Here is a 23,014-nt window from a genome sequence, read left to right as displayed (position 1 = left end):
ACACTGAAGAATCGAGATCATGTCTCGGCCAGATAGGTACAGAATTTACTCTGCCTCACATACCAGCAGATACTAGGAGTATAAAGCAACAAGTCTACTACCAAACAGCTCAAGATTCCTCGCATAAGTATAAAATCTATCTTAGCCTGCGTAAGTCCATAGATCCCTTTACAAATTGCCCATGCAACTTGTGAAAGCCGTATTCAACGATGCTTCATCAAAGGTCCACAAGTATCAAACAAAGCGATACTTCATATATGGAATGACATTTTTAATGAATGGAACCTTTGTCGGACCAAATTCGCAACCCTGGACTTGCTGGTAGGTATAAATCGCCGGAAATCCCCCAATCGAATAAAACTTTGTGTCCTCTTTCTTGCACGGCACAGGCATTCGAGCGTTGGTCCAGCGGCTGTAAGAGACACTACCAGAAGAAAATTCAAGTCTCTTCTTCTGAAGAGGTAGCTGAATTAGAATATCTTCTACTGCTTTGTTGGCTTTGATGAGGTTATCGAGAGGGCCTTTCAGATCGTTCCTGAAGCTCCTCTGAATACTGATAAGGCCATCACGAACTTTGCGGCCTGATGCCGTCTTGGACAGCTCAGAGTTTCTGGCCCACTTGACAGACAGGATCTGATTGATTGTCGTAGCAGCAGTCTTTGCGGCGCCTGCATGATTGCTGATGAGGTTGAAAGTCCCAGTGAGCTTCTTCAAGCCTTCTGCTGCCTGTGGGAGATATTGAGTCACTCTGAAGGCCTTGATGATGTCTTTCAAAGGGTTTATCTGTTATTCGTTCATCAAATTTAGATAACAAGCCTCATCCGACGGAGTTGTGGTATACTTGATGGCGTTCCGAGTAATCTGCGTCATCTTGGGGATGTTTGCAAGTGCCTTCCCTGCAGCGATAGGAACACCTTGCAGACTCTTGACTGTTGCGACTGTGCTTGCATTTTTCCAGAGTTAGCCAAACCTCCCAGGCTTGGTACGATTTGTCTTACACTTCTTGAACGCGTTGGCCGGCGTCGATCCTTTACAGGCATTGTTTTTGCAGACGTTGGCCTTGACTGAGTTGACTTTGGAGGAAAGAGTCTTCAGATGCGCTTGAACTAGCTTCGAATAGGTCTGAACATCTGTTGTCCTTTTCTTGAGAGATTTGAACAAGTAACCCATTTGTTCAGCATCCGGACAAAATCGCTATCGATGACGCTGTCTGCGTTTTCAACGTAACTGGCGAAAATGGCACGAACTTTCGGTCCGTCGCATGTTCCGGTATAGCATGACATGACTGCTTTGGAAAGCCTCTTGTACGTTGCTACGTCACTTTAAAACTTTATTAGTGGCTGTTCAATACACAACATTGTGTCAATGGGCCGACATACCTCGGGAGCTCGAACGAAGGTCCAGCCATTCGTAGCTGCAAGCTGGTTCTTGACCACCGATGCTCTGTCTGTTATTATGGTGTAATCATTGTTGGAAAGACACTTTGGAAGGTTAGCCAACGATGAATGCGACACGATCAACTTAACATAGAGTTTCATCTTTGTGTATCCAGTCAAGATATGGCCCCGTTATATGCGCATTGATCTGACTATCGAAACTGGGCTTAGCATTCGAACTGCTGCCCCAGTAAACGGCATTTGAGAGACAAGTGCAATACATTTCGGTGTTATTCACAAAGTCGTCACTGCCAAGTGCGTCTCGGACAGCGTCGCAGATATTCACTTCTTTAGGCACAATTTCTGTATCAATCTGTATACCGTTGATGTCTGTATCATTGAGGTTAGCTGGGAAAGTGCTGGAAGCTGCGGTATCCTACCATTAACGGGTCTCGGGTAGTTCGGATATGTAATACTGCTATCACAGTTGATGACTCCCCAAACATCGCTGCAGGCTTCATCGATGTGTTTCTGCTCAGCAGCATCAGTACGAGAGAAAAGGGCTCCGAGGAGTATGTAAAATGAAAAAGCCTTCATTGCAAACCTCGCTGAGTGAGTCTTGATAAACGTATAAGGTTTTATCTGCCGAATGCAGAATATAGCATTGTATTAAATACTCAAAACTGGTCGTCGTTCGCATACTCATGGTTAGATGCCAAGGACCCAGAACATCGTTGCAGCCAGCCACTTTCAGTACAAGCTGCCTGCTAAAGCTTTTCAGCTCCTCAGCCTCATTGCTATTGTGCGAGTCCTTCCAAGCGGAACTTTCCATGGTGCGCATCAGCAGCCCGTTTCTGGGCGCCGGATGAAGTATAGTAAGGTCCCGAGACAAAGACACTTGATGGTAGGGCTGAATTTGCAGAGCGTTGGTAACTTGCAAATGGCTTAGCAGCATAACGTCCCCTGTGAGGCTTAAGTCTTAATTTTATGATAATTGAACGCCATGGATATGGCGATAAAATTCCTATTGTATTCCGGCCGTCTCACGCCACTAAGAGTCTGGCCTGAACGGCCGGCCTTCGCAGGCTGATTGCAGATCCCGAATGCTAACCAATGTTTGTCTTCTCTAGGGGTTTTTTTATTGTTCTGTTTGCAGACAAGCCTCATGAATTGCTTGGTGTGTGCGAGCAGATATTGGTGGAAGGTGTCTCAAGCCATAGCTGTCCTGCTCGATCTTTTATACATGGAGGGCTTTCAATGCAAAAAAAATGCTTTGCCGCTTCAACTTGGATTCTAAACCCTTTAGCAATGATACAACCTGCTGGGTAATGTCCCCAACAACATACCGACGCAAAAATACGTATCACTGGATGGGCATAGGGCAAAAACGTGGTTCCGCCCGGGATCGAACCGGGGACCTTCTCGGTGTTAACGAGATGCCATAACCAACTAGACCACGGAACCGTGTCAATTGGATGTTAGACTAAAGTCGAGTTGCGGCTCAAGTTCTCCGCGCGTCGCTTACCATTTTTACTCTAACTGGCTTCCAAACACCATGGCGCTCGCGATGAAAGAGAAAATTTGCAATGTTTGCAATTTACCTTTCTTGCATATATATCTAGGAGTGTTTCTTCTACCTGGATATATAGTCTTTTTGAGACGGTATTTATACGCGTGCCTTCAGGCCTGGGACTGTCAGAAATGCGTGCCGGGTAAGTATAGGAGTAACAGGAGTTCATCATGCAAGTAAAACAGTTCATTCTTTCTATAACGCAAATACGTGCTTGTTTAAATAGCAGAATTATTAATTGATGATAAGAATGCTTTGAAATCTAATTATATATAATGATAAAAGCTATTCCAGATCGCCTCTCAGCTCGATGGTTCAGAGCCCGGACCAAAACCCCCTAATGCTTGTCGTCGCATTCCTTTGAACCTCCTCTTTCGGCCATATACTTCTGGTACCCTCCAACATCTCGGTCCACTCGTTGATCAACTTATCCCTTCCACCACGACCTGCAAAATGTAGTAGGAAGTCCCCTCGTCTCGCATGATAGTCCTCCAAGCCATCTTCGTCCGCCTTCTCAACGAAGTCTGTGGGCGACCCTTTAGGATAAGTGTTGAACCATTCTTGAGGAATAACTTGAACGTTTGCTTTGAACTTTGGTTCATTCATAATGATCTCCATGGCGCTTTGCTCAGTGAATGGAAGCGAAACGTTGGGTCTGTAGTATCGAAATGCAGCGATGTCGCTGAACAGCTCAATTGCCCATTGGTTAACCCGGACGAAGAAAACGCCATTGTTAAGGCCGTTCCAGTCGTTAGTCACCAAGAGATGTATGTCATCGTACTTCGTCTCGTTGCTTCGCTCGGACTCTGAGTCGTCTGTGTCTTCGGTTTCATCAGACTCATCAACGTCGTGAGGCGAAAGAAAGCTTGATAAAGGACGACACTGATCGAGAATCAAGGTGTCGCGGTCCACCCAGAATAGCCATTCCAACCGTTCCTGGGCAGGTTTCACCATCTCGTCCAAGAGGAGGGACAGGATGAAGGCAGGTTTGTTCCAGAGCGAATCAACAACTGGAGTACACATTACCTCCAGGTCGTTGTCATGGATCATGCTATGCAGTACATGCGTACGCAGCGCCTTCTGGTAGTGCTCCTGAACCGAGCCAAAGTGTGCAGTGACTCTTCCGATTCGTACGTCTGAGGATGGGTATGGAGGCATATGCCGGCATGCATTCCGTATCGTCTTTGCTTCTAGTAGAAGGGAGGAGTTCAGCGAGGGTAAACATTGGCTTCCACCATGAGGGTGAACAAGAGAAACAGGATCTTGAGTGGTGCCATAAGTAAAAGATTTCGGCCAGCTCCATTCACCGTAGAATGTGTAGGCTTGGTAGCAAAGGAGGATGCCAAAGAGAACAATGACTGCTTTTAAAGCAACGGCTGCTGTTGACCATGGTAGTCGCTTGAGTTGAAGCATGGTGATTGTTGATTTGCCATTCTGGTTCGTCAGCAAGATCTGACTACTTATATTGATGGTACCGTGGTTCTAGGAAATGCGAGAGAACTCGCAAAGGGGCCCCATGACTTGGCCATTGAGAAGACTTCATTGAGAAGTCGTGACGATAGCTCTGCATCTGCCGTAACAAATTCAAATGATGCCTAGTTCCAATCCTATTTCCAAGCATATTTTTAACCTACAGGGATTGCCATTTGGGGAAACCTCCGCACTTCATTACGTCGGTTCATCATGGGACAAAGTGAAGTTCCATGTTAGTGCAGATATCCAATAAGAATCACGCGCCTCATTTCCGCGGTGACATAATCGTGGTGGCAGTGATGTTGGCTAGCCCTGTAGCCCGGATATCGAGGACTAGCGTGGAGATAAAATTAAGACGAAACTGTCACTTAAGACACGCATTAGTACAAATACGGCAAGTAGTCTCTTGACACGAGCTAGATCCCTCGGGAATACGAAATATCCATCATTAAAAAGGAAAAGTCGCTTAAAAGCATTTCGCTTCTCGGCTAAGTCGGCGACATGAAACAGCGGCCCACGGTGGGGTCGAGTTACGGCAGTACCAATGAGCTTGCGGGCTACGGTGGCCCGCGGGCATGGGGGTTGCAGCGAACGCTTGGACGAGTCAACCATCACGAGCTAGCACAGCCCTATTCATACTGGTGATGTTATAAGTCAAACCAGGCTCCCCAATATGTAGCTCTGGTTAGCCCTCTCGTAACAAATGGATCACCATGGCCACCATACAACCTCAAGATCACCCACCAAAGAAGCGAACCAGGGCCAAGGTTCCCAAGGTCAGAACAGGTTGCAAAACTTGGTAAGTTTCTGAGACCTCGGGTCGGCAGAAGAAACTCGGGCTGATTGGTAATATAGCAAGTCAGTTACTCGGATAATAGCGAATGGCACGAGCTGTAGGACTAATCTAGTGTTGCAGACGTCGCCACTTGAAATGTGACGAGGGAAAACCTTCCTGTCTTCGTTGCTTGAGAGACAAATGGACATGCGATGGCTATTCTCAGAGTAGCCCCGAGCCGCTTTACGTCAGCGGCACTTCGTCATATGAGTTGCCATTGCATCCGAAGTCCGATGAAATGACCAACGGGCCTAGTACATTACGCCCAGCTTTGACAGGCGGAGTGTTGGCCAACACAGCTGATAATGCTCTCTATTACCATACGAGGGAATGGGTGATCCCTGACCTTGAAATGATTGATGGCTCAAGAGAGTTCTGGCACGATATCATATTACCACTATCCTACTCAAACGTTGCCATTAAACACGCGCTATGTGCACTGGGGGCTTCTCATCAGCGGTTCCTCGCATCATACCCAGGGAACCTCAACAACTTGAGCCATTCTATCGACTACGACTACCAAGCGAATCTCAAATACAGCGAAGCTATTGCTCTAATACGTCCAGTCATGGCAGAGAATTCTGCCTCCAACATACAGACCGCATTACTATGTTGTACGATATTTATATGCATCGAGAACTTACACCGCCGTTACGCAGACTCGGTGCGCCATCTTCGCGCCGGTTATCAACTTCTAGAATCACTACGCGCCGCTCGATCGCCGGAAACATCACCGAACGGAACGAGCTGCCCACCAGAAGACCGGAATGCCGGAGTTTTTAAGACGTTAGCCGCAATGTTCTCCTCTCTTGGAAAGAGTGTCGGTGCTTTCACAGGAGATACGGCCTTCTCTAATATCACCCAGTGCGCCCCAGAGATAGATATGGGTAATCCCAAAACGCCCTTCTTGACTATCACGGAGGCAGAAGTCTCTCTGTCGGCCTTGAACGCATTCTTCGATGAATGCCTCTTTGGCAGTGACACTCTACCCGACATCGATCAGAAAGTCGGCTGCAAGAGCCTTGCACAAGCAGCAACCGAGTCGTTCATCCATGCCCTGGATTTAATAAAACCCCTCTTCCTTTCATGGACTTCAAGGATGCAACTCTTTGTCATGTCTGTCCAGATAACTCCATTTGGAACCCTGGAGAAACGTCGCTTGGCAGTGTTATCACTGTATCAGACAACATGGTCAGCTTTCCTCAACACAGACCCTCACAACACAGGGTTCGCGAAGAGTGACTACGAAAGAATACTCAGTAAGATTGAGCAGATTGTTGCGCTAGAAAACTCTCAAACCCGGCCGATGTTTGCTTTTGACGGCCATCTAGTTCGCGAGCTTTCTACAATTTGCGCTTCATGCACGGACGCCGAGATTCGGAACAGATCGATCATGATACTGCGGTCAATGAATAGACGTGAAGGGGTCTGGGATAGTTGGGAGGTGGCGAACATCTACGAGAAAGTCTTCAAAGGACTAGAAGACGGTACCTTGTCATTCGACAACCTGCCATGGGGTTTAACACAGCTATTGAAAGAGCTATCTAATTGAAGTTTACTGCAGTTTAATACACGACATGATGATCTTTGTATTTTATTGAAGCCCGTGATGGCTTATCCAAGTCTGCAAGGTTGGACCCTGCACTTCTCGATCAGACCAAGGTCTGACGTCTCCAGGCGGCCACTAAGGCCTATGAGAAGCCAGTGGCGGGGACCAGACTTGGCGTAAGACAGCTGTATGGAGTGCCAAAAACAAGGAAACCTGCGCAATAGCGCACAAACAGCACGGCAGACAAACCTCCTCCAAGTGCTATTGCGATGGCTTTCATGATCTCTTCTCATCATTAAATATAATCCGCCTTGAGACACAATACAATAACTCAAAAACCAGGTACCCGTTCAGAGGATATTTTGACAACACAAATCATTCGGTCGAGGTAATGTGACAGGATTCGATTGCGGCTAGCTATCTTATTCTATCCAGCTATGTTAAATTAATGACGATATTCACATCAGGGTCTCTCAAATTACACACGCGTTGTCCACAAGGATGGCCCCATGGTCCTCGGTCTTGGACACCATGCCGTCTTCGCTGAGAAGCCAGCGCTCTGTATGTTTGTACAATACGCATGCCTTGTTTGGGGAACTTATATCCCAATCTGTTTCCTGGTCGAGTTGATATCGCCGTTAATCGGTGCGATTCCGAGAGGCCTTGGAGCTTGGCGAGCTTCCGCACGATGTGCTTCTGCGAGCGATCTGTGTAGTAGAAGTCGTCTCCCTCTCTGGTGGTGACGATTTGGTGAGGTGGTCAGCGTCGTAGGGTGCACTCACTGGGTCCAAGCAGTGGACATGATCGATGTCGTGGAGGTCGTCTCCAGGTCGGACAGAGCCTTAGGTGCTGCGCCTGACCATTCGCCAGCCATCCAAGTAGCCATGCTTGGTGAAGCAGCCGGCAAACCCATTGAAAAACCAAGTTCAGCAAGTTGAGCATAAGCTCTCGGCCACAAGTCTAAACTGCAAATGACACAGATGCTGTTCAAGTATTCTCCAGTGGCGGCCCAGAGTGGGTCCAAGTATCTGCCCTTTAGTGATAAGACGAGGGTGTAGTGTCCGAAATAGCTCAGTCTTGAAGAAGCTCGCTTAGCACGTATCCCACAGGTCTGGCGCATTGCTCACGGCGTCCTGGACCCTAAAGCCGGCCACGAGTGAGCCCCAATACACGCCGTCATCACCATAGCACCAATGGAACATGATGTATTGTTGCCGACGGCACCAGCGATATTGAGGGCAGCTGTTGATGAGCGGGGACCCACAGACTGTGGTCTCACCAAGCTCAGCGGAGCATATCCCTCGACTCAAGGCCTCTCTGCTGCTGGCCATCGCCCGAGCCAATGCAGATAAGCGACCTGCCCAGCTCCTTCCTGTATTTGTCTTGCCCTTCGGAGCAGACCTCCAGGTTCTACCGGCAGGCCAGCTGCATAGGATCATTGTCTGGCTTGCTGTATGTTGCGCTCTTTGTAGTAAAAGGGCGTACACTAAACCACGCGGTCCGGATCGACGTCGATGTCCTGCAGGTCTCGGCTGTCGCCCTGTCGCAAGGTGTGCATGCACAAATCGCGCCGCGTGTCGGCGAGCGTCCCTAGGCCGCAGTGTTTCACGGATCTTCTGGTCGCACTCAGCCACACACTCGACCTAGAAAAAGTGGAAGTGATGGTCGAAGAGTCCATAACGGCCAGCTCGACGATGGAGCCTGCTTAGACTGGGACGCCATATAGCTGTATCGACGGAGCCACATCGCCTTGGCGGACAGGGCCTGTATCATCAGCGAGATCGATCATCTCATCGTGATTATCATAGCAGGCAGTAAGATCGATCATAGTTTCGGAAGAGTAGCGGCCGGCGATTGTATATGACGATGAAGAGCTTCGATTTTCTGGGGTTCTGACAAATCTCCCTCCTGCAGCTTGTGGTCATTCGGTAGATTGAAGTGGACCGGGAGGCGCGCTGATACTGGTATTGTGTTGCTCAATATGATTAGATTTCTGATACTTGAGGCAGGAGAGGATCGAGAGGGTTTGCGATTTAGCACGACGGGGCGTTTGCATTTCGGCGGATTTTCTGGACAAGCGCATCTATCTTTGACATCAGTCAGTTGGATCAACAAGCCACGACCGAGGATCCACTTACCTTCAAGAGATCTCCGCCCTGGTCACCAACTCAGGGTCTGCCCAGTGGTCTCCATTATGATCCACAACACCTTACGCTCCGTTGCCTTACCCGACGCCAAAGCCTTAACAAACTACTCCAAAACTGGTGACCGATCTGCAAACGATATCTCGAGCTTCGTGTCCTCCAGGGAGACTTTAATTGCGCGCATAAATCTGGCCTTGGTCTACCTCGCTAGGTCGTTTGTGGTGACCTCCAATATCGCTTCGCGCTCGGTACGGTGGCTATTAGAAGGCGAGGTCTCGATAGAGACATGCTTGTCTCGTCTCTTAGGAGCTAGGTATGCGCACCGTCACACCCTCGAGACGGGCTCGTCTCATAGGAAGTTCCATATTGGCTCAAGGGAAGTCGCTGGTATGTCCGGGAGGTTTTGTGGAGGGAGTTCGTCTGTTGACGGTGCGATCGGTCAGTTGGGAAAACAGGGAAGAGATCGAGGAAGATGCATAGGAGGTCAAGTCGATCGCGGAGCCGGTAGATAATAGGAATGCGAGTATCGTGGAGGCCATTGTCTGGGTGACGATGAGAATGAGACCGTCAATATGCCTGATGATGATAGCGGTGACGAGAGCTATGGTGGATCATAGAGTTGGGTTTCGTTAAACACGGCTTTGACACTCGAGCTGATTGTTTCATTTATCCCGTAGGTAGGTTGGCAAAGACAGAGTCAGTCCATCACCAGTTGCCCATCTCTCCACGCTTACATGCATAGCCACCGCATCCCGACACCATGGTCAAGATGAAGCTGCAATTCTCTCTTTTGGGAAGGTTGTGAAGCCAGAGCGCAGGTCCCGACGCCCCCCTGTATTACTTAATCCAAACCTGCACGCTCTCTAGATCCCCGCCACCCGTCCTGAATCAAAACAAACAGTCCTCGTCCTTCATCTTCACTGCTACTGCACCTCACGCTGCCTAGCTGTTAACCAATCGACATGGTGATCACACCGTCACCAACCTCAAATCCCACGGCCACTATATTGCGAGTCGTTTTTCGGCACACCTAGGCTCTGCAGGAAGCCTGGGGAAATTTCGTCGAGTCCGGAGACCGGCACCCATTCCGAGAACAGTAAAACCTTTGCAGAGGGAACCAATGTGCACGAGATGTGCTTCATGAGTGTGGCAGGATCGATCCCATGAGCTTGCTGCGTTCCGCCCCAACCCTTGACGTTCCGCGAGGGTCTTGACGAGGTCACTGCTGAGCCACTTATGCTCAATGTGGTTCACACTCGGGAACTAGCCGTTCAAAACTTCAATGAAGCTCGTGAACGTCAACGCAGAGGCTCCGAAGCCTCTTTTGAACTCTCGACCTCATCATACAGTGCTCATTGTGGTTCGCACTCGGGAACTAGCCGTTCAAATCTTTGATGAAGCTCCAACGCAGAGGCCCACTTTAATGCGATGGGCGCCGGGTTCTGATAGCCAGGACGGATGTCTCCTACAGGCTGGTGTCCTTGACTGCTGTTGATTACGTTGAGTGAATCTAGGATTAGTAGTTCACTAAAGAAACCCGAGCATTGTCTTTGCAGCCGTTTTTTCCTTTATTATTCTCGCTGTCTTTTCTTTGCTGCTCTTCCTTTGTTCCTCCGCGGCCTCTGCTATGAAACGTTTCCCTGACGGACAGATACGTGCTGAGAAACGCCTTTGCATACATGATTGACAGATTGGCTACCATCTAGACTACAAGCTTTGAACGGCCCACATGCCCTCGCTGACGAAACTAGCCCAGCGCCGCAGCGCGGCTTGATCAAAGAAACTTGCTCAGCGAAACTTCCTCTACAAGCTATCGGATTGCCAGAAATGAGATCCCCGTCAATTTGCACAGTTGGGTAGGAGTGGAACACAGACCTGGATGGAGGTCTCATGTGTCGGTCGCCAACTTATTGTCTGAGTCCAGAGACCCACCCTCTGTAGCTCGACCGATCAGAGTTGCTTTCGGCCTGGCACAATTCGCTGTGCCTCTGCTCTTCTTAATGACTAGTAAGCATTGGCGACTCCAGTGGTTTCAATGGTATCAACAAGAGAGGAGAAGCGCGAGCGAGACCTGGATTGTAGCTCTCCTGCCAGGCAACAGATTGTCTATGGGGAAAGAAGAAGATCTTGAACTCTGTTCTGGAGATCTGGGATTCGTCTCCATCTGGGTCGACAGAATGAACAAGACAATGGCTTTGATCGATATTTGGGAGCATTGGCAATCGTGCTGGGTCATGGCGACGACGCAAGGAAACAATGCAAGATGTTCATTCTGTCCGATTTATGCGTCTAATGTCATCATGGGCGGAATCCCGGATTGATGTGCTAACTCTGATGACGGACCTCCTGGCCGAATAGCGTTGGGCAGTTATTTTAACGTCTTATTGATACTCTTTGCCCTAGTGGCAGCAACTGTGCTAGATCTCTGCCTCTGGCTTCCAGCCGACATGGTTATCTCGGATACCAACTGTAGTAATGGTCGGATGACAATGTGACCTAAAGTTAGCACGACCAAGTGTGTGACCAACAATCGTGTAAGAGGAAGAGACTATCAATTAAGGCAGGCAGGCACCTAGTAATACTGCCATTCACACGTCCGACAACAACAAGTAATCTATTACGCTAATAAATGGGTGTTTGGACACTCAAGTCAAGCCTTGGCAGATTCAGTTTGAGAAGTATGCATAGTCGTTTGGGTCCAAACATCCATGTGAGCATCGGCCGTCGTGTCGTCAGACTTGCAACTTTCCATCCGTCGTCTCATTGTGAGGATGAGACGCCCTTGCGGCTCCACATCACTTCGAGTACTGCCATTAGACGCAGTGGTAAAGTTGATAAGCACGTTATGCAGACAATTCCACTCAAGCAAAAGCATTTTAGAGTCTTGTCACCGTCAGCAGCATGGATTGTAATTCTCTTAACAGCTAATTAACTTTCGTAAGCAGCTCCACAACCACACAGAGAGTAGATCATGCCAACCTGTACTTCGCTAGTTTCCATGGCCGTACCTACTGGCCGTGCCATGGGGGAGTGGCGCGTGAGCTCATCAGATCGAGAGAACTTCTTGCTGCAGCTGGGGAACTGGCAGGCGTGAGACTTCTTGCCAGTATGAATATGGATGTGTTGAGTCTGATGGTTGAGGCGGCGGAAGGCCTTATTGCAGAGAGGGCACTTGTAAGGTTGGGGTGACTTATTTGGGTTCTCCGAGTTCTAAATGCCTGAAACGAGGGCCATTGGGTTTGATAACGGTAAATGCTGCTGATGGCCGTGCCGTCCCTGAAGCCATAAGTCAGTTCATCATATTTGATACGTGAATCAAACTTACGAGGAGCCAGTCGAGCTCAACCTCTGTACATCGATCCATGTATGCAGAACTAGTAAAACCTACTTTGTGGTAGACGATTCATTTCCAACCCATTCTGACCAGAGAGCTGTCCGGATCGATACCGACAGGGAAGTTGTCAAGCGTTTTGTACTGATCTTTGGTAGGATCATCGACGGTAGCAGCATGGCAATAGAAGCCACGAGCGATTGCCTTACATATCTTGATGTCATACTCCTCGTCGTCGAAAGTGAGTGCGGGTACGCTCTCTATTCCAAAGAGCACACCACACTCATCAAGCATCTCCTTGCGCAACTTGAAAGCCTCATTCAACGCTTCGACATTAAGGAACGTCTCGTGGCACCAGACTGCAGCCTCTTTGGCTCCGAGTTTGCATTGGTGTCTCCACTTGTAGAAAGCGTTGAGTTCGGTCATATGATCCGACAGCGGGTTGGTAAACTGTGCATGTTCAGTAGCAGCCAGTCCCGCCAGGGAAGCTTGAGCTTACTGGGATTACTAGCAAGACGGTGCCGATAAAGAAAGGTGGATTGTATGCATTCGTCTCTCTAGCCGGTAATATTTACTAGCAAAGCCAGTCCATTAAAGATGGGACAACCGGCCTTAGGAATGCTAGCGATCGAGCAATCTTCTTTGTGTCTTTTGAACGTGAAGAGATACGACACCTAGCGGAGATGGAACTACCACACCGGGCTCGAACGACTGGTTCAGCAGACTCAGGAGACGAGCAACCATATCGATGCCAAGCTCACTAAGCCATCTGTGCTGGTTTAAGCTCTCAACCACAAGCTCACGTCCAAAGCGGCTGGAAGCAGCGATACATCACAATAAACACGATTTCGGCTTCCTATTCACTTCTCACGCATCTGCCCGGTGCTGGTATACAATCCAGGGATGGATAGCCGCAATCGGCTCCATGAGCTCCTTCAATATAATCATAAGATTTTCACCAGTGTCGAAAGCAGGTGGAGGAGGGGCGCTAGTGATATTAGAGGGGCTGCCACGAGCGGCACTATGGTTATTTCGGAACATGAACAATCTCGACCTATGCAACCTAATTCGGCAGTGTTTTCGTCACCTTTGCTTTCGCACTACTCACATCTTTCCCAACGCAGATAATTGCGTCGATCCACTTCAATCTCGGACCGCATTCCTTGTCTCGAGCGTCGAGAACTGGCCGAGATGATTTACGAGGAATGCTTTCAAGCCATGAGCTCCTCTCAAAAGCGTGCTTCACTCTCTGACGTTGAGGTCCTCATGCAACGCAAACTTGGATATGTCCACCTGACATGCAACTCGCTATCGACATTTCTCAAGATGCTTGAAGCGACCATGCACGACTGTATCGTCGCTTTGGGCCACTGGACAGGTTTCAGAATCCGCTCCTCGGGGAGCAAGAAAACTTGAGACTTGAAAAGAAGATGCCAAAATATACTCAGTAAAGAGTCCCCTAAGCTTAGTCTAGATTACCTAAATACTTTTGTCGTTTAGGGTAAAGGTCCTTAGGCTCCTTGCCTCCCCTAGCCGCTGGCTATTGACATGAAAGTGAGTGGTCCCTTCAGAAATATCTTTCATATGCCTTTGCAGACTCCAGAACCATCCGGTCAAAGGGAATCCAGCCTTGGCCTGTCGCTTCAACCGCCTTGCTAGCATCGACCTTGAAGCCACCATTGGGAATACTGTAGTCTTGCAGATATCCCTTTCCTGGTTCACCTTTCCCAATAATTCGTTGTCTATCAGGATAAGCCTTTCGCAATAAGTCGCGATAAGCCTGGATGTTTGCAAAATTGCCGTTTCCCCCAGCGATATACCGTTGCCCATCGGCTACTTCTTTCTTGTCAACTGCAAACACCATGAGTCGTGCAACATCGCGCACGTCAACATGTGTTCCGTTACCAGGTCCAGCAGACGACATGTTCTCACCGTTCATGATGCGATAAGGAACGATGGCGGTCTCACTCAACTTCTCCGGGTCTTCAGGCAGAATCAGGGGCTGTCCAGCCACCCAGACCGGGTTAACAGCCGTCATTGTGAAATTAATGCGATCTTTGTTCTTTTGTCGATACTCCCAGAATGCACGCTCTGCTTTGACCTTGCTTGCGACGTAGATCTGGTGGCCTGTCACTTCCGAGCCAGCCTTCGCGATCGCATCCTCAATTTGATCATTCCAATCTTCTTCTGTGTAACCCTTCTCTGGATACTTGGGTTTGCAACCTCTGACAGCCACTATTGAAGACATGTACACAAATGACTTCAAAGCAGGCTCTTTGGCAGCGGACTCCAAAATGCCGAGAGTCCCTTGCAGAGAAGAGCCGATGACGTAGTCGATATTGGTGTTGGCAAAGTCAACTGGAGCCGCCAGGTGGGCAATTGCCGTTGTCCCTTTTACAGCTTCATCAAAAGCTCCCCTGGCCATGAGATCGGGTACCAAGATTCTCGTGAGTTGGCCGGAGGAAGCATATGAGGGGAGTGCTGAGAGGAGGCTCGAGGCTGAGGATTGACTTCGCACTGCCGCGCGGACAGAATAGTTGGCGGCGAGGAAAGCTTCAACGGTACGTGCGCCGATGAAGCCATTGGCGCCAGTGACAAGAACGAGGCCTTTTGTGGGCGACATTTTGAGTATGAACGGGTGTGATCTTTGAACAAATTTGTAGAGGATAGAGTAAAATGATGAGTTGATGTTTATTGCTGCCCGTCTTTAACCAAAATGTTTGACTCTTATCTTAGTGCCTGAATTTTGGTATGGCAACCTCGCTCCGGGCTTAGAAATTATCGCCTGGAGATTAGCGTTATCCCCGGCTCGTAGTTGGTGTCACAATGACATTCCAAGGCGTTGGCCACTAATTTGAAGAGCGTTCGTTGATCGTGGATCCACTTATAGGGCAGAGTTGCCGCGGCCATGGAAAGGACGATAGTTATGTCCGGGTCAGTGAAATTGCTCAAGATGCATCTTTTGATGCCTGATGCTTTGAGTGGATGGACCGAAGAAAGCAGGACAGCTTTGCGAAGTACATGTCCCAGTGAAGGCAAGCTGACGTTGTATGAGGCCATTCACGGGCCAGTGCCCCACTACTTCCGAGCGCTCATTCACTACAGCATCGTGCGACAGACAACCGCGACAATCGCACAGTCTCACTTCGAAATCCGACTAAGAATGTGTTTGCCGGCAATATTATGGCCTGGGCCTTGCGAAAGCTCGTCCAGCTTTGTCTACTGTAGGCAGCAATGCATGGATCCGATTCAAGGCTGACAGACTCAGCCCCAGCTCAGCCCCCGCTCTTTGGCTCTCGAATGAGATTTGAACCGTCAAATCGCCAACAGACAAACGAACAAACAAACACAAGCAACAAACATGCCTTCATCGCAAAACAAGTCTGAACTTTCGCCCCGCGAGTCCCGTGTCATCGGCGCGCTGCTGGGCGTCCATGCCGGCGATTCGCTGGGCGCAACGCTCGAGTTCAAGACTCATACGGACATTGCGCGTGAATACCCTCTCGGTCTCCGTGAGATCGTAGGCGGAGGCCCATTTCGATGGTCGCAGGGCCATGCAACAGACGATACTGATATGACTCGTGGCGTACTCCTTGCATATCACGACTACAAGGCCGGCGACGACGTCGCGCACCTCGCTGGCGATTATTTCATCAGTTGGCTTCACGGCGACTGGCCAGGCAGGCGACCGGGAAGTCGGCCTGAGGACATCGGAGGGGCAACCGCTACTGGGCTTATGCGCTATGAACAGACGCAAGATCCTGATCGCGCCGGGGCTGGAGAAGGAAGTGCTGGGAATGGAAGCTTGATGCGCTGCATCCCGACCGGCTTGTTCCAACGCGATCCCCAGAAGTTGGTCGAGGAAAGCGTGCGTATCAGCAAGATCACGCACGACGACAAGAGATGCACGGTCGCATGTGCAGCCTACAACACGATTGTGTCGAAACTCATCGACCAAGTCGCCCCTCAAGAGGCCATTGAGGCAGGTCTCCAAGTCGCAGAAACTCTTGAAGTAGGCTATGGCCCAGTATATCAATCGATTGAACTCGGCAAATCTCTCAACATAGCAACAATGGCTGCGAAAGGACCTGTACCTGAACTGGGAGGGAGATGCAGTGGATATGTCCTCGAGTCACTGAGCCTCGCGATTGCTGCAGTCCTCGACACTCGCAGCTTGGAGGATATTGTGGTGGACGTTGTTCGCATTGGCTGGGATACAGACACAAACGGGGCAATCGCGGGAGGAATACTGGGAGCTCGAGATGGAGCAGCGGCTATTCCTCCCCAGTGGAGATCGGTCTTGCAATTTGGTCGTGAGTTTGAAAATACGGCTTTGAGTATCTTCGAAAAGAAAGCCGCATGAGATCGTTACGAGTACGTTGGCTGTCGTTGACGTCCCAATTCAGTATATGTTCAATATATAATAGAAGGTTGAAGACTCATGAATAAACTAATTTGATGTTTTTGATATGCCCTTGGTGTCACGAAGACGTACCGTGAATTGATTACGACCTTGGATGGCCGACGTCTGAGAAACAGACTGCTCTTGAGTAGCCGGACCGGAAGTCCTGAACAGGCAAGCCTTATCACCCCGCAATCCCACAAGACGATGTTTCCATTTCGTCACCTTTGCAGTAGCTCCGTGACTCCATCGAAGGATGACAAGGATTGACGCCGCGGAAGTAGGCAGCCGGTACTAGCCTCGGGAATGTTAGCGACGAGGGATGCACGTGACAGATTGCGGGGTTAAGCGCTTCAGGACAATTATCCATGTCTCATCCCCGGATTCGCTTTTCCGCCCAATCTTGCCCGTTTCATCCTCTCTTTTCCGTTCCCTACAGCCTCAGTTTCACCGCAAAAACGAAAACACCTCTGCACGAGTGGATAGACGTGGCTCCAATGACTTCAGAGCGCTCCATACTCCCAACACCGTCAGAAGATACCAACAGCATACATGTAGCGAAGAAGCGGAAAAAGAACGCTGAGAGAGTCAGAGTGACAAGGGCGTGCGATGGATGCAAGAAGTAACGCAACCCTAGGCACTTTTCGCGTAGATCGACCGTGAGCTAATCTGTGTAGGCGGAAGATCAAATGCAATGGCATGCAGCCGTGCAAGTTCTGTACCCGGACAAGGGTCTCTTGCACTTTTGACTCGGCTTATGCGAGAGGTCGTTTGCCGGTGATACCCTCAGCGGACGAGGCGGGAGATGAGAGCATAACTGTATCGGCTCAAGATACAATGCCTCGGAGCGAAAATACCAGCCCTACGGATTTGACGCAGCAGTACATGGCAGATGCGACCAACCAGAGTGTAGAGTTGCAAGACTATGGCATGTCATCCCATCTCATGGAGCAGAGCGGCACGGGCTCACGGGCTGTAACGTCGGTGCAACAGTCACCTGAGCCCTCTCAAGAGGATCTTCAGGGTCACTACATCGGTCCAGCCTCTGGCGTGTCGTTTCTTCTCAGGGTCCAGAAGCGTATGCATCAAGCAATATCGTTCTCTGGCCCAGGAAGCATCTTCACTTTCGGTGATGCACCCCTTCATAATCCTGACTATGATCCCAACTTTTGTATGATGCTTCCCAAAGAGGATGCTCAGCGCTTGGTTGATCGTTACTTCGACTTTGCCATGCCAACCTACCGCTTTCTACACCGACCCACGATTCAAGAATGGTTCTCTGAGTTTTATGAGACGCTGGGTACTATGCGTGATCCGAATAATTCTGCCGCTAAAGTCGCTTTACTCTTCATGATCTTAGCCCATGCTAGGGTCTACATGCCTGAGAACGACAGACCAGGGCCCTCGGATCTGAGGTTAGGCACTCTTCTTTGACGACCTTCTATGCTAACAAATGATACAGCTCACGGTATTACTTGGCAGCTGAGCATCAACTCTCGAAAGAGAGTGGTTCCATACGACTCACTAGCGTTCAGGCTCGTCTTCTGCAGTGCTACTACCTCGGAACTCAGTCCCGTGTCAACCATTGCTGGAGTCAGTTTGGTATCGTCACGAACCTAGCGCTTGCTATCGGGCTGAATCGAAACAAGCGACCCGGCGTTATAAGCGGACTGAACCATATCGAAGTAGAAAGTCGTCGAAGAACCTTTTGGTGCGCTTATACTCTCGATGCATATCTCAGTGTATCTCTAGGTAGACCGCGTAACTTTCATGATGACGATATCGATACAGAGCTTCCAGCTTGTGTCGATGATAATGACATAACCAAGGATCATATCAATCTTGCTGGCTCAACTAAGGGCTACTCGGTTATGCTTGCCCCTCTTGGACATATGAAGTAAAAGCTCCGTCTTACTCGCGATACACATACTGACTCCTTAACCAGGCTCGCTCGCATCATCGGCCAGATACTGCGGGGCCTTTACTCAGTCAAGCCTATCTCGATCTCCAAACGCTTAGAGGAGACACAACTCGTCTCAAAAGCTCTCGCAGATTGGCGAGCTGAATTCTCCCAGTTTCTCGATGCCGACTACTTTAGTACATCATTTCTCGTCCCAATCGTTCAACGGCAACGCAACGTTCTAAATTTGACCTACTGGCATGCTATAATACTCACGCATCGGCAAGCGGTCCTCAACAACTTTGCACGGATCTCACGGAATAGAAGGGGCAGTGAGAACGATGCTGCAACCCAAGAGAGCGTTCAAAGGTGTCTTGAAGCTGCCATCCAAACAGTTGGTCTGATCGATGAGATGACCGACAACGGACAGATGTTCCGGGCATTCTGGGTCTGTACGGCCAGTTCTTTTTCCGATATCAAAACTAACCGATATCAGGTTACGGCATATTTTGCCTTTACTGCAGCCATGGTTCTGTATATCTACGTGATCCAGAAATGGGCATCACCTCCTGAAACCTACAGCGAATACTTTACAGCTGCAGCTCGATGCCAATCGCACATGTCAACCATGGTCGAGAAGGGATCGTTGTCAGAACGATACTGCTTCCTGTTGGAAGAACTACGGGTTGAGGCCTTACGCCAGGTGAATCGGATGCATCCCAACGTGTTTGCTAGCCTGGAGGGGCATGCACAAGACAACGCTTTCCAGTCCAATGTTATACCGATGGACACACCGAGCGACAAGACTTCTTATACGGATCTAATGGGAGAGAATGGGCTGGACTTTAATGGCATGTCTGGTGTTGACTTTTCAGGCTGGGGTCAATTTGCATCTATGGTTTCGTCGGGCTTGGGTAACCTGGATGCTTTCCTTGATGATGAGGTCTTTCGGCTTTAGAAGCAATTGTAATACATAAGCTTGGCATTCGGCCTCTGATGGACCGAGTAATGTTACCCTTTCAGTATAATATTCAATCACGGAATCTTGCCAATCAGCGGGCTTGACGGATATGACCTTACCTTTTCCAGCCATCGGATCTAAAGCCGAAGCAGCATCGGAAAACCCAATTCGAGGAACCATGTCCGGTCACAAATCCGCTGGAGATTTTGGTTGGAGCGGATGAGGGGTACCTCGCGTTAGCTTCCACGTTTATCTTTACCGTTCCTTGGGCCGAATAAAGCCCACCTGTTGAACCTGTCCGAAGTACTTATTATCAGGAGTTAACAAACTTCGAACCAGTATCAAACCTTTCTCCCAAGGAATTTACAACATAGCACACTCCCCAAAATGGCATCAGCAGTCTCAAAGCGCCTTGAAGGCAAGACCATTCTGATCACCGGAGCATCTTCGGGTATCGGAAAGGCCACAGCCTTTGAGTTCGCCCGCACCAGCCCCAAGAACCTCAAATTGGTCTTGACAGCGCGACGAATTGATAGCCTTCGTCAAATCGCTGAAGATATTGTCAAAGAAGTTGGCGATGGCGTCAAGGTGCATCCTGTCCAGCTCGACGTCAGCAAGCCTGAGGAGGTGCGCTCTTTCGTGAGCAAGCTGCCTGCAGAGTTCAGTGAGATTGATGTCTTGGTGAATAATGCGTAAGTTTCTCTATTGCACAGAGGCAAAGGTGACTAGCTAACATACTACTCGCAGTGGTCTTGTCAAGGGCGTTGATAAAGCTCCTGAGATCAAGGAAGAGGACATCAACGTCATGTTCGCTACCAACGTCACAGGCTTGATCAACATGACACAAGCTATCCTACCTATTATGCTGAAGCGTAATAATGGCGAGGGAGCTGGTGACATCATCAACATTGGCTCTATCGCAGGCCGTGAGCCTTATGTTGGCGGTAGCATCTACTGTGCGACCAAGGCTGCCATCCACTCCTTCACTGAGAGTCTGCGCAAAGAGCTTATCTCAAAACGCATCAGAGTAATCAGAATCGATCCTGGCCAGGTCCAGACAGAGTTCAGTGTTGTGCGATTTTATGGTGACAGATCCAAGGCTGATGCAGTCTATGCGTAAGTTCACCCCTGTCCAGATTGTTGAAGAACCATGAGCTAATCGGTGATAGTGGCTGTGAGCCTTTGACACCGGATGACATTGCTGAGGCGATTGTCTTTGCTGCTGGCAGAAGGGAGAACGTGGTCATTGCTGATACCTTGATATTCCCCAACCACCAGGCTGCGGCTACGATTATGCACAGAAAGACTTAGGAGCGCCGTATCATAACTAGACCAAGACACCAATACAAATAGAAATTCTCAAACTATAAATGCTCGGGTGATTCACTGGCAATTTGGCTTTGTTCAAAGCTCGTAAGAAGATCTTCAGTTATTTCTCATCAAACTTAAATCTCGACGATCAAGTGCAATTGCCAAGTATTGCACTGTACAGCAGAGAAGTGATAATGGGCGTCTATCCAGACCGTTACTCTCTGTTGCTTCAGCCACCTCTTTCAAAAACTGAAGGTAGTCACTCGCATCTTCCAAGTGGCTAGTCGGACCTGGTGACAAAGCCGTTCGCCGTCAGACAATTCCGGTCGTAAGACCATGCAGGATGACCGACTACCTTATCTCTGCATGCATTCAACCTAATCTAGAGCCCCCGCGTATCCTACGTCCTTCCGCCCGCATCCTCAGACCTTTCTCGGCACAGCGAATTCTCGGCTTCGGATATTTTTTCTTCGTAGAACCAGGTCCAGACCGAGTCAAGTGCAGTTGGAGTAGCGTCACATTCGCCCAACGCTTTGCGGGGGATCGGCAATGCTCACTCTCGCTTGTCGGAAAAGCGACATTCCCAACCACCTCGGGCTTAGCTTTTCCGTGGTAGCTCTCAAGCCCCATGACTCGAGACGAAGTAGCATGTGCATGTCGGATTCCCGTTGCTAATTATCCAGCGTCGGATCTGGATAAACAGGCATGATCCGCTGACCACTGCCCTTATTCAACAGTCCGCAGGCGGTGTCGTTTCTCATCCGTGAGTGGAGACCGCGGATTCATATCGCGGTCGCCCCCATAACAAAAAGCCTCGGAAGAAAGATATTGAGGCAAATTTCCACCTAAGCCATAGTCCAGACACCTTAAGTACCTCTAATCTTCCAAGAACGTCCTTCTAGTTTACTTTTACCATACACAATACACAACACTCAAACTCCTTTCGTGAAGTTGATTCGACAGTCATCATGTCTTTCTATAGAGCTCCACCAAGCGGCGTCTGGGCACCGGCAATCACCTTTTTCGACCATGAGACAGATACACTAGATACCGATTCACAAGCAGCATATTACTCTTACCTTTCTAAAACCGGTCTTGCAGGCCTTGTCGTGCTCGGAACAAATGCCGAGACCTTCCTGTTAACGCGCGAAGAGCGCAAGGCTCTGCTGCAGACAGCACGTCAAGCATGCGGGCCATCATTCCCTATCATGGCTGGAGTTGGTGGACACTCAACAAAGCAAGTCTTGGAGTTCATCAACGACGCAGCTGATGCTGGAGCCGACTACGTTTTGCTCCTCCCTCCTGCTTACTTTGGGAAGCAGACAACACCAGAGGTCATCAACAACTTCTTTGATGACGTTGCGAAGAACAGTCAACTACCCATCGTCATTTACAACTTCCCTGTTGTCTGTAATGGCATCGACCTGGACTCGGCCACTATTGCCGCTTTAGCAAAGAGGCATAGCAACATTGTTGGCGTCAAGCTGACCTGCGGAGCTGTCGCAAAGATAACGCGACTTTCCGCAGAGCTTCCTGGAGAACGTTTTGCGATCTACGGTGGCCAATCGGACTTCTTGATAGGAGGCCTGGCTGCTGGCTCTCACGGCACAATTGCAGGTTTTGCCAATGTTGTCCCCAAGACAATCGTGCATATCTATAACCTCTACCAAGAGGGCAAGTTTCAAGAAGCCATGGTTCTACACAAGAAGGCGGCTCTAGCTGAGCAACCTTGCAAGGCTGGAATTGCATCAGTCAAGTATGCAGCAACTCTGAGCACAGCCAAGGCCGCTGGGATCAAGGGCGCTGCAGATAGGCTGAAGCCCAGAAGGCCATACGTGGAGCCTACAGATGCTGCGAAGAAGAGCATTGAGTCACAAATTTCTGAAATGTTGGACTTCGAAGCCACGCTCAAGCTACCGGCTGAGAAGGGCAAGTCAAACGGCGTAACAAATGGCGTATCGAATGGGATTATGAATGGGACATCAAACAGCGTGGCGGTGCATTAAAGTACCTATGTACAGATCAAATAGCATATATACTCTACAGTAACATATCGATTCAATAAATTCGGCAACATTCAAGCAATATCCATGTTTCTTCATTATCTCAGAGCCGGTGCCGTTCATCAGTGCCGACGATACATGAGTGATTTCCCACGAAAT

The 23,014-nt window shown here is 49.3% G+C and overlaps 10 protein-coding genes and 1 non-coding gene across 13 annotated transcripts; 5 read left to right on the top strand and 6 right to left on the bottom strand.

The window, feature by feature from the left end:
* Positions 1-234: 234 nt before the first annotated feature.
* FOXG_09671 (uncharacterized protein) lies at positions 235-1,973 on the bottom strand (the record flags this gene model as incomplete). The annotated part of the gene is made up of 7 exons (XM_018388886.1): positions 235-767; positions 813-938; positions 999-1,194; positions 1,248-1,301; positions 1,380-1,481; positions 1,675-1,766; positions 1,817-1,973. 7 exons carry the CDS (start codon positions 1,971-1,973, stop codon positions 235-237), a joined length of 1,260 nt encoding a protein of 419 aa, XP_018247043.1.
* Positions 1,974-2,766: 793 nt separating this feature from the next.
* Positions 2,767-2,840, bottom strand: FOXG_20120. Its single transcript has one exon. It is a non-coding gene; the product is annotated as a tRNA-Val (tRNA).
* Positions 2,841-3,261: 421 nt separating this feature from the next.
* FOXG_09670 (uncharacterized protein) lies at positions 3,262-4,359 on the bottom strand (the record flags this gene model as incomplete). The annotated part of the gene is made up of 1 exon (XM_018388885.1): positions 3,262-4,359. One exon carries the CDS (start codon positions 4,357-4,359, stop codon positions 3,262-3,264), a length of 1,098 nt encoding a protein of 365 aa, XP_018247042.1.
* A 726-nt stretch (positions 4,360-5,085) lies between these two features.
* FOXG_09669 (uncharacterized protein) lies at positions 5,086-6,846 on the top strand. Its single transcript, XM_018388884.1, has 3 exons — positions 5,086-5,218; positions 5,275-5,277; positions 5,336-6,846. Exons 1-3 carry the CDS (start codon positions 5,133-5,135, stop codon positions 6,804-6,806), a joined length of 1,560 nt encoding a protein of 519 aa, XP_018247041.1. The 5' UTR covers positions 5,086-5,132; the 3' UTR covers positions 6,807-6,846.
* Positions 6,847-7,401: 555 nt separating this feature from the next.
* FOXG_20119 (uncharacterized protein) lies at positions 7,402-7,689 on the bottom strand (the record flags this gene model as incomplete). Its single annotated transcript, XM_018400395.1, has 2 exons — positions 7,402-7,510; positions 7,586-7,689. 2 exons carry the CDS (start codon positions 7,687-7,689, stop codon positions 7,402-7,404), a joined length of 213 nt encoding a protein of 70 aa, XP_018247040.1.
* A 4,661-nt stretch (positions 7,690-12,350) lies between these two features.
* On the bottom strand, positions 12,351-12,704 carry FOXG_09668 (uncharacterized protein; the record flags this gene model as incomplete). Its single annotated transcript, XM_018388883.1, has 1 exon — positions 12,351-12,704. The coding sequence occupies one exon, from the start codon at positions 12,702-12,704 to the stop codon at positions 12,351-12,353; it is 354 nt and encodes a 117-aa protein (XP_018247039.1).
* A 557-nt stretch (positions 12,705-13,261) lies between these two features.
* FOXG_09667 (uncharacterized protein) lies at positions 13,262-15,541 on the bottom strand. The gene has a single exon (XM_018388882.1). The coding sequence runs from the start codon at positions 14,899-14,901 to the stop codon at positions 13,846-13,848; it is 1,056 nt and encodes a 351-aa protein (XP_018247038.1). The 5' UTR covers positions 14,902-15,541; the 3' UTR covers positions 13,262-13,845.
* Positions 15,401-16,752, top strand: FOXG_09666 (ADP-ribosylglycohydrolase). Its single transcript, XM_018388881.1, has 2 exons — positions 15,401-15,502; positions 15,547-16,752. Exon 2 carries the CDS (start codon positions 15,640-15,642, stop codon positions 16,639-16,641), a length of 1,002 nt encoding a protein of 333 aa, XP_018247037.1. The 5' UTR covers positions 15,401-15,502; positions 15,547-15,639; the 3' UTR covers positions 16,642-16,752.
* Positions 16,753-17,089: 337 nt separating this feature from the next.
* On the top strand, positions 17,090-19,704 carry FOXG_09665 (uncharacterized protein). 3 transcript variants are annotated; one of them, XM_018388879.1, is made up of 5 exons: positions 17,090-17,302; positions 17,358-18,095; positions 18,143-18,577; positions 18,626-19,028; positions 19,077-19,704. In XM_018388879.1, the coding sequence occupies exons 1-5, from the start codon at positions 17,178-17,180 to the stop codon at positions 19,536-19,538; spliced, it is 2,163 nt and encodes a 720-aa protein (XP_018247035.1). In that variant the 5' UTR covers positions 17,090-17,177; the 3' UTR covers positions 19,539-19,704. The 3 variants fall into 3 exon arrangements, with proteins under 3 accessions (XP_018247035.1, XP_018247034.1, XP_018247036.1); XM_018388880.1 differs by having other exon boundaries at positions 17,097-17,302; positions 17,365-18,095; XM_018388878.1 differs by having other exon boundaries at positions 17,094-17,302; positions 18,626-19,563.
* Positions 19,705-19,737: 33 nt separating this feature from the next.
* On the top strand, positions 19,738-20,978 carry FOXG_09664 (oxidoreductase). Its single transcript, XM_018388877.1, has 3 exons — positions 19,738-20,233; positions 20,289-20,657; positions 20,711-20,978. The coding sequence occupies exons 1-3, from the start codon at positions 19,929-19,931 to the stop codon at positions 20,850-20,852; spliced, it is 816 nt and encodes a 271-aa protein (XP_018247033.1). The 5' UTR covers positions 19,738-19,928; the 3' UTR covers positions 20,853-20,978.
* A 547-nt stretch (positions 20,979-21,525) lies between these two features.
* On the top strand, positions 21,526-22,949 carry FOXG_09663 (uncharacterized protein). Its single transcript, XM_018388876.1, has one exon. The coding sequence runs from the start codon at positions 21,821-21,823 to the stop codon at positions 22,856-22,858; it is 1,038 nt and encodes a 345-aa protein (XP_018247032.1). The 5' UTR covers positions 21,526-21,820; the 3' UTR covers positions 22,859-22,949.
* Positions 22,950-23,014: the final 65 nt, after the last annotated feature.

This window comes from Fusarium oxysporum, chromosome 11, assembly GCF_000149955.1.
Source record: "Fusarium oxysporum f. sp. lycopersici 4287 chromosome 11, whole genome shotgun sequence".
NCBI lineage: Eukaryota > Fungi > Ascomycota > Sordariomycetes > Hypocreales > Nectriaceae > Fusarium > Fusarium oxysporum.
This window is presented reverse-complemented; position numbering and strand designations above follow the sequence as displayed.

Excerpts from the sequence above, each read along its gene's own strand:
- FOXG_09669 (XM_018388884.1), top strand. The coding sequence starts at position 5,133 with ATGGCCACCATACAACCTCAAGATCACCCACCAAAGAAGCGAACCAGG.
- FOXG_09667 (XM_018388882.1), bottom strand. The coding sequence starts at position 14,901 with ATGTCGCCCACAAAAGGCCTCGTTCTTGTCACTGGCGCCAATGGCTTC.
- FOXG_09666 (XM_018388881.1), top strand. The coding sequence starts at position 15,640 with ATGCCTTCATCGCAAAACAAGTCTGAACTTTCGCCCCGCGAGTCCCGT.
- FOXG_09665 (XM_018388878.1), top strand. The coding sequence starts at position 17,178 with ATGACTTCAGAGCGCTCCATACTCCCAACACCGTCAGAAGATACCAAC. Across the intron at positions 17,303-17,357 it reads GCGTGCGATGGATGCAAGAA|GCGGAAGATCAAATGCAATG; the intron begins GTAACGCAACCC and ends TAATCTGTGTAG. Across the intron at positions 18,096-18,142 it reads CCAGGGCCCTCGGATCTGAG|CTCACGGTATTACTTGGCAG; the intron begins GTTAGGCACTCT and ends CAAATGATACAG.
- FOXG_09664 (XM_018388877.1), top strand. The coding sequence starts at position 19,929 with ATGGCATCAGCAGTCTCAAAGCGCCTTGAAGGCAAGACCATTCTGATC. Across the intron at positions 20,234-20,288 it reads GATGTCTTGGTGAATAATGC|TGGTCTTGTCAAGGGCGTTG; the intron begins GTAAGTTTCTCT and ends TACTACTCGCAG. Across the intron at positions 20,658-20,710 it reads AAGGCTGATGCAGTCTATGC|TGGCTGTGAGCCTTTGACAC; the intron begins GTAAGTTCACCC and ends AATCGGTGATAG.
- FOXG_09663 (XM_018388876.1), top strand. The coding sequence starts at position 21,821 with ATGTCTTTCTATAGAGCTCCACCAAGCGGCGTCTGGGCACCGGCAATC.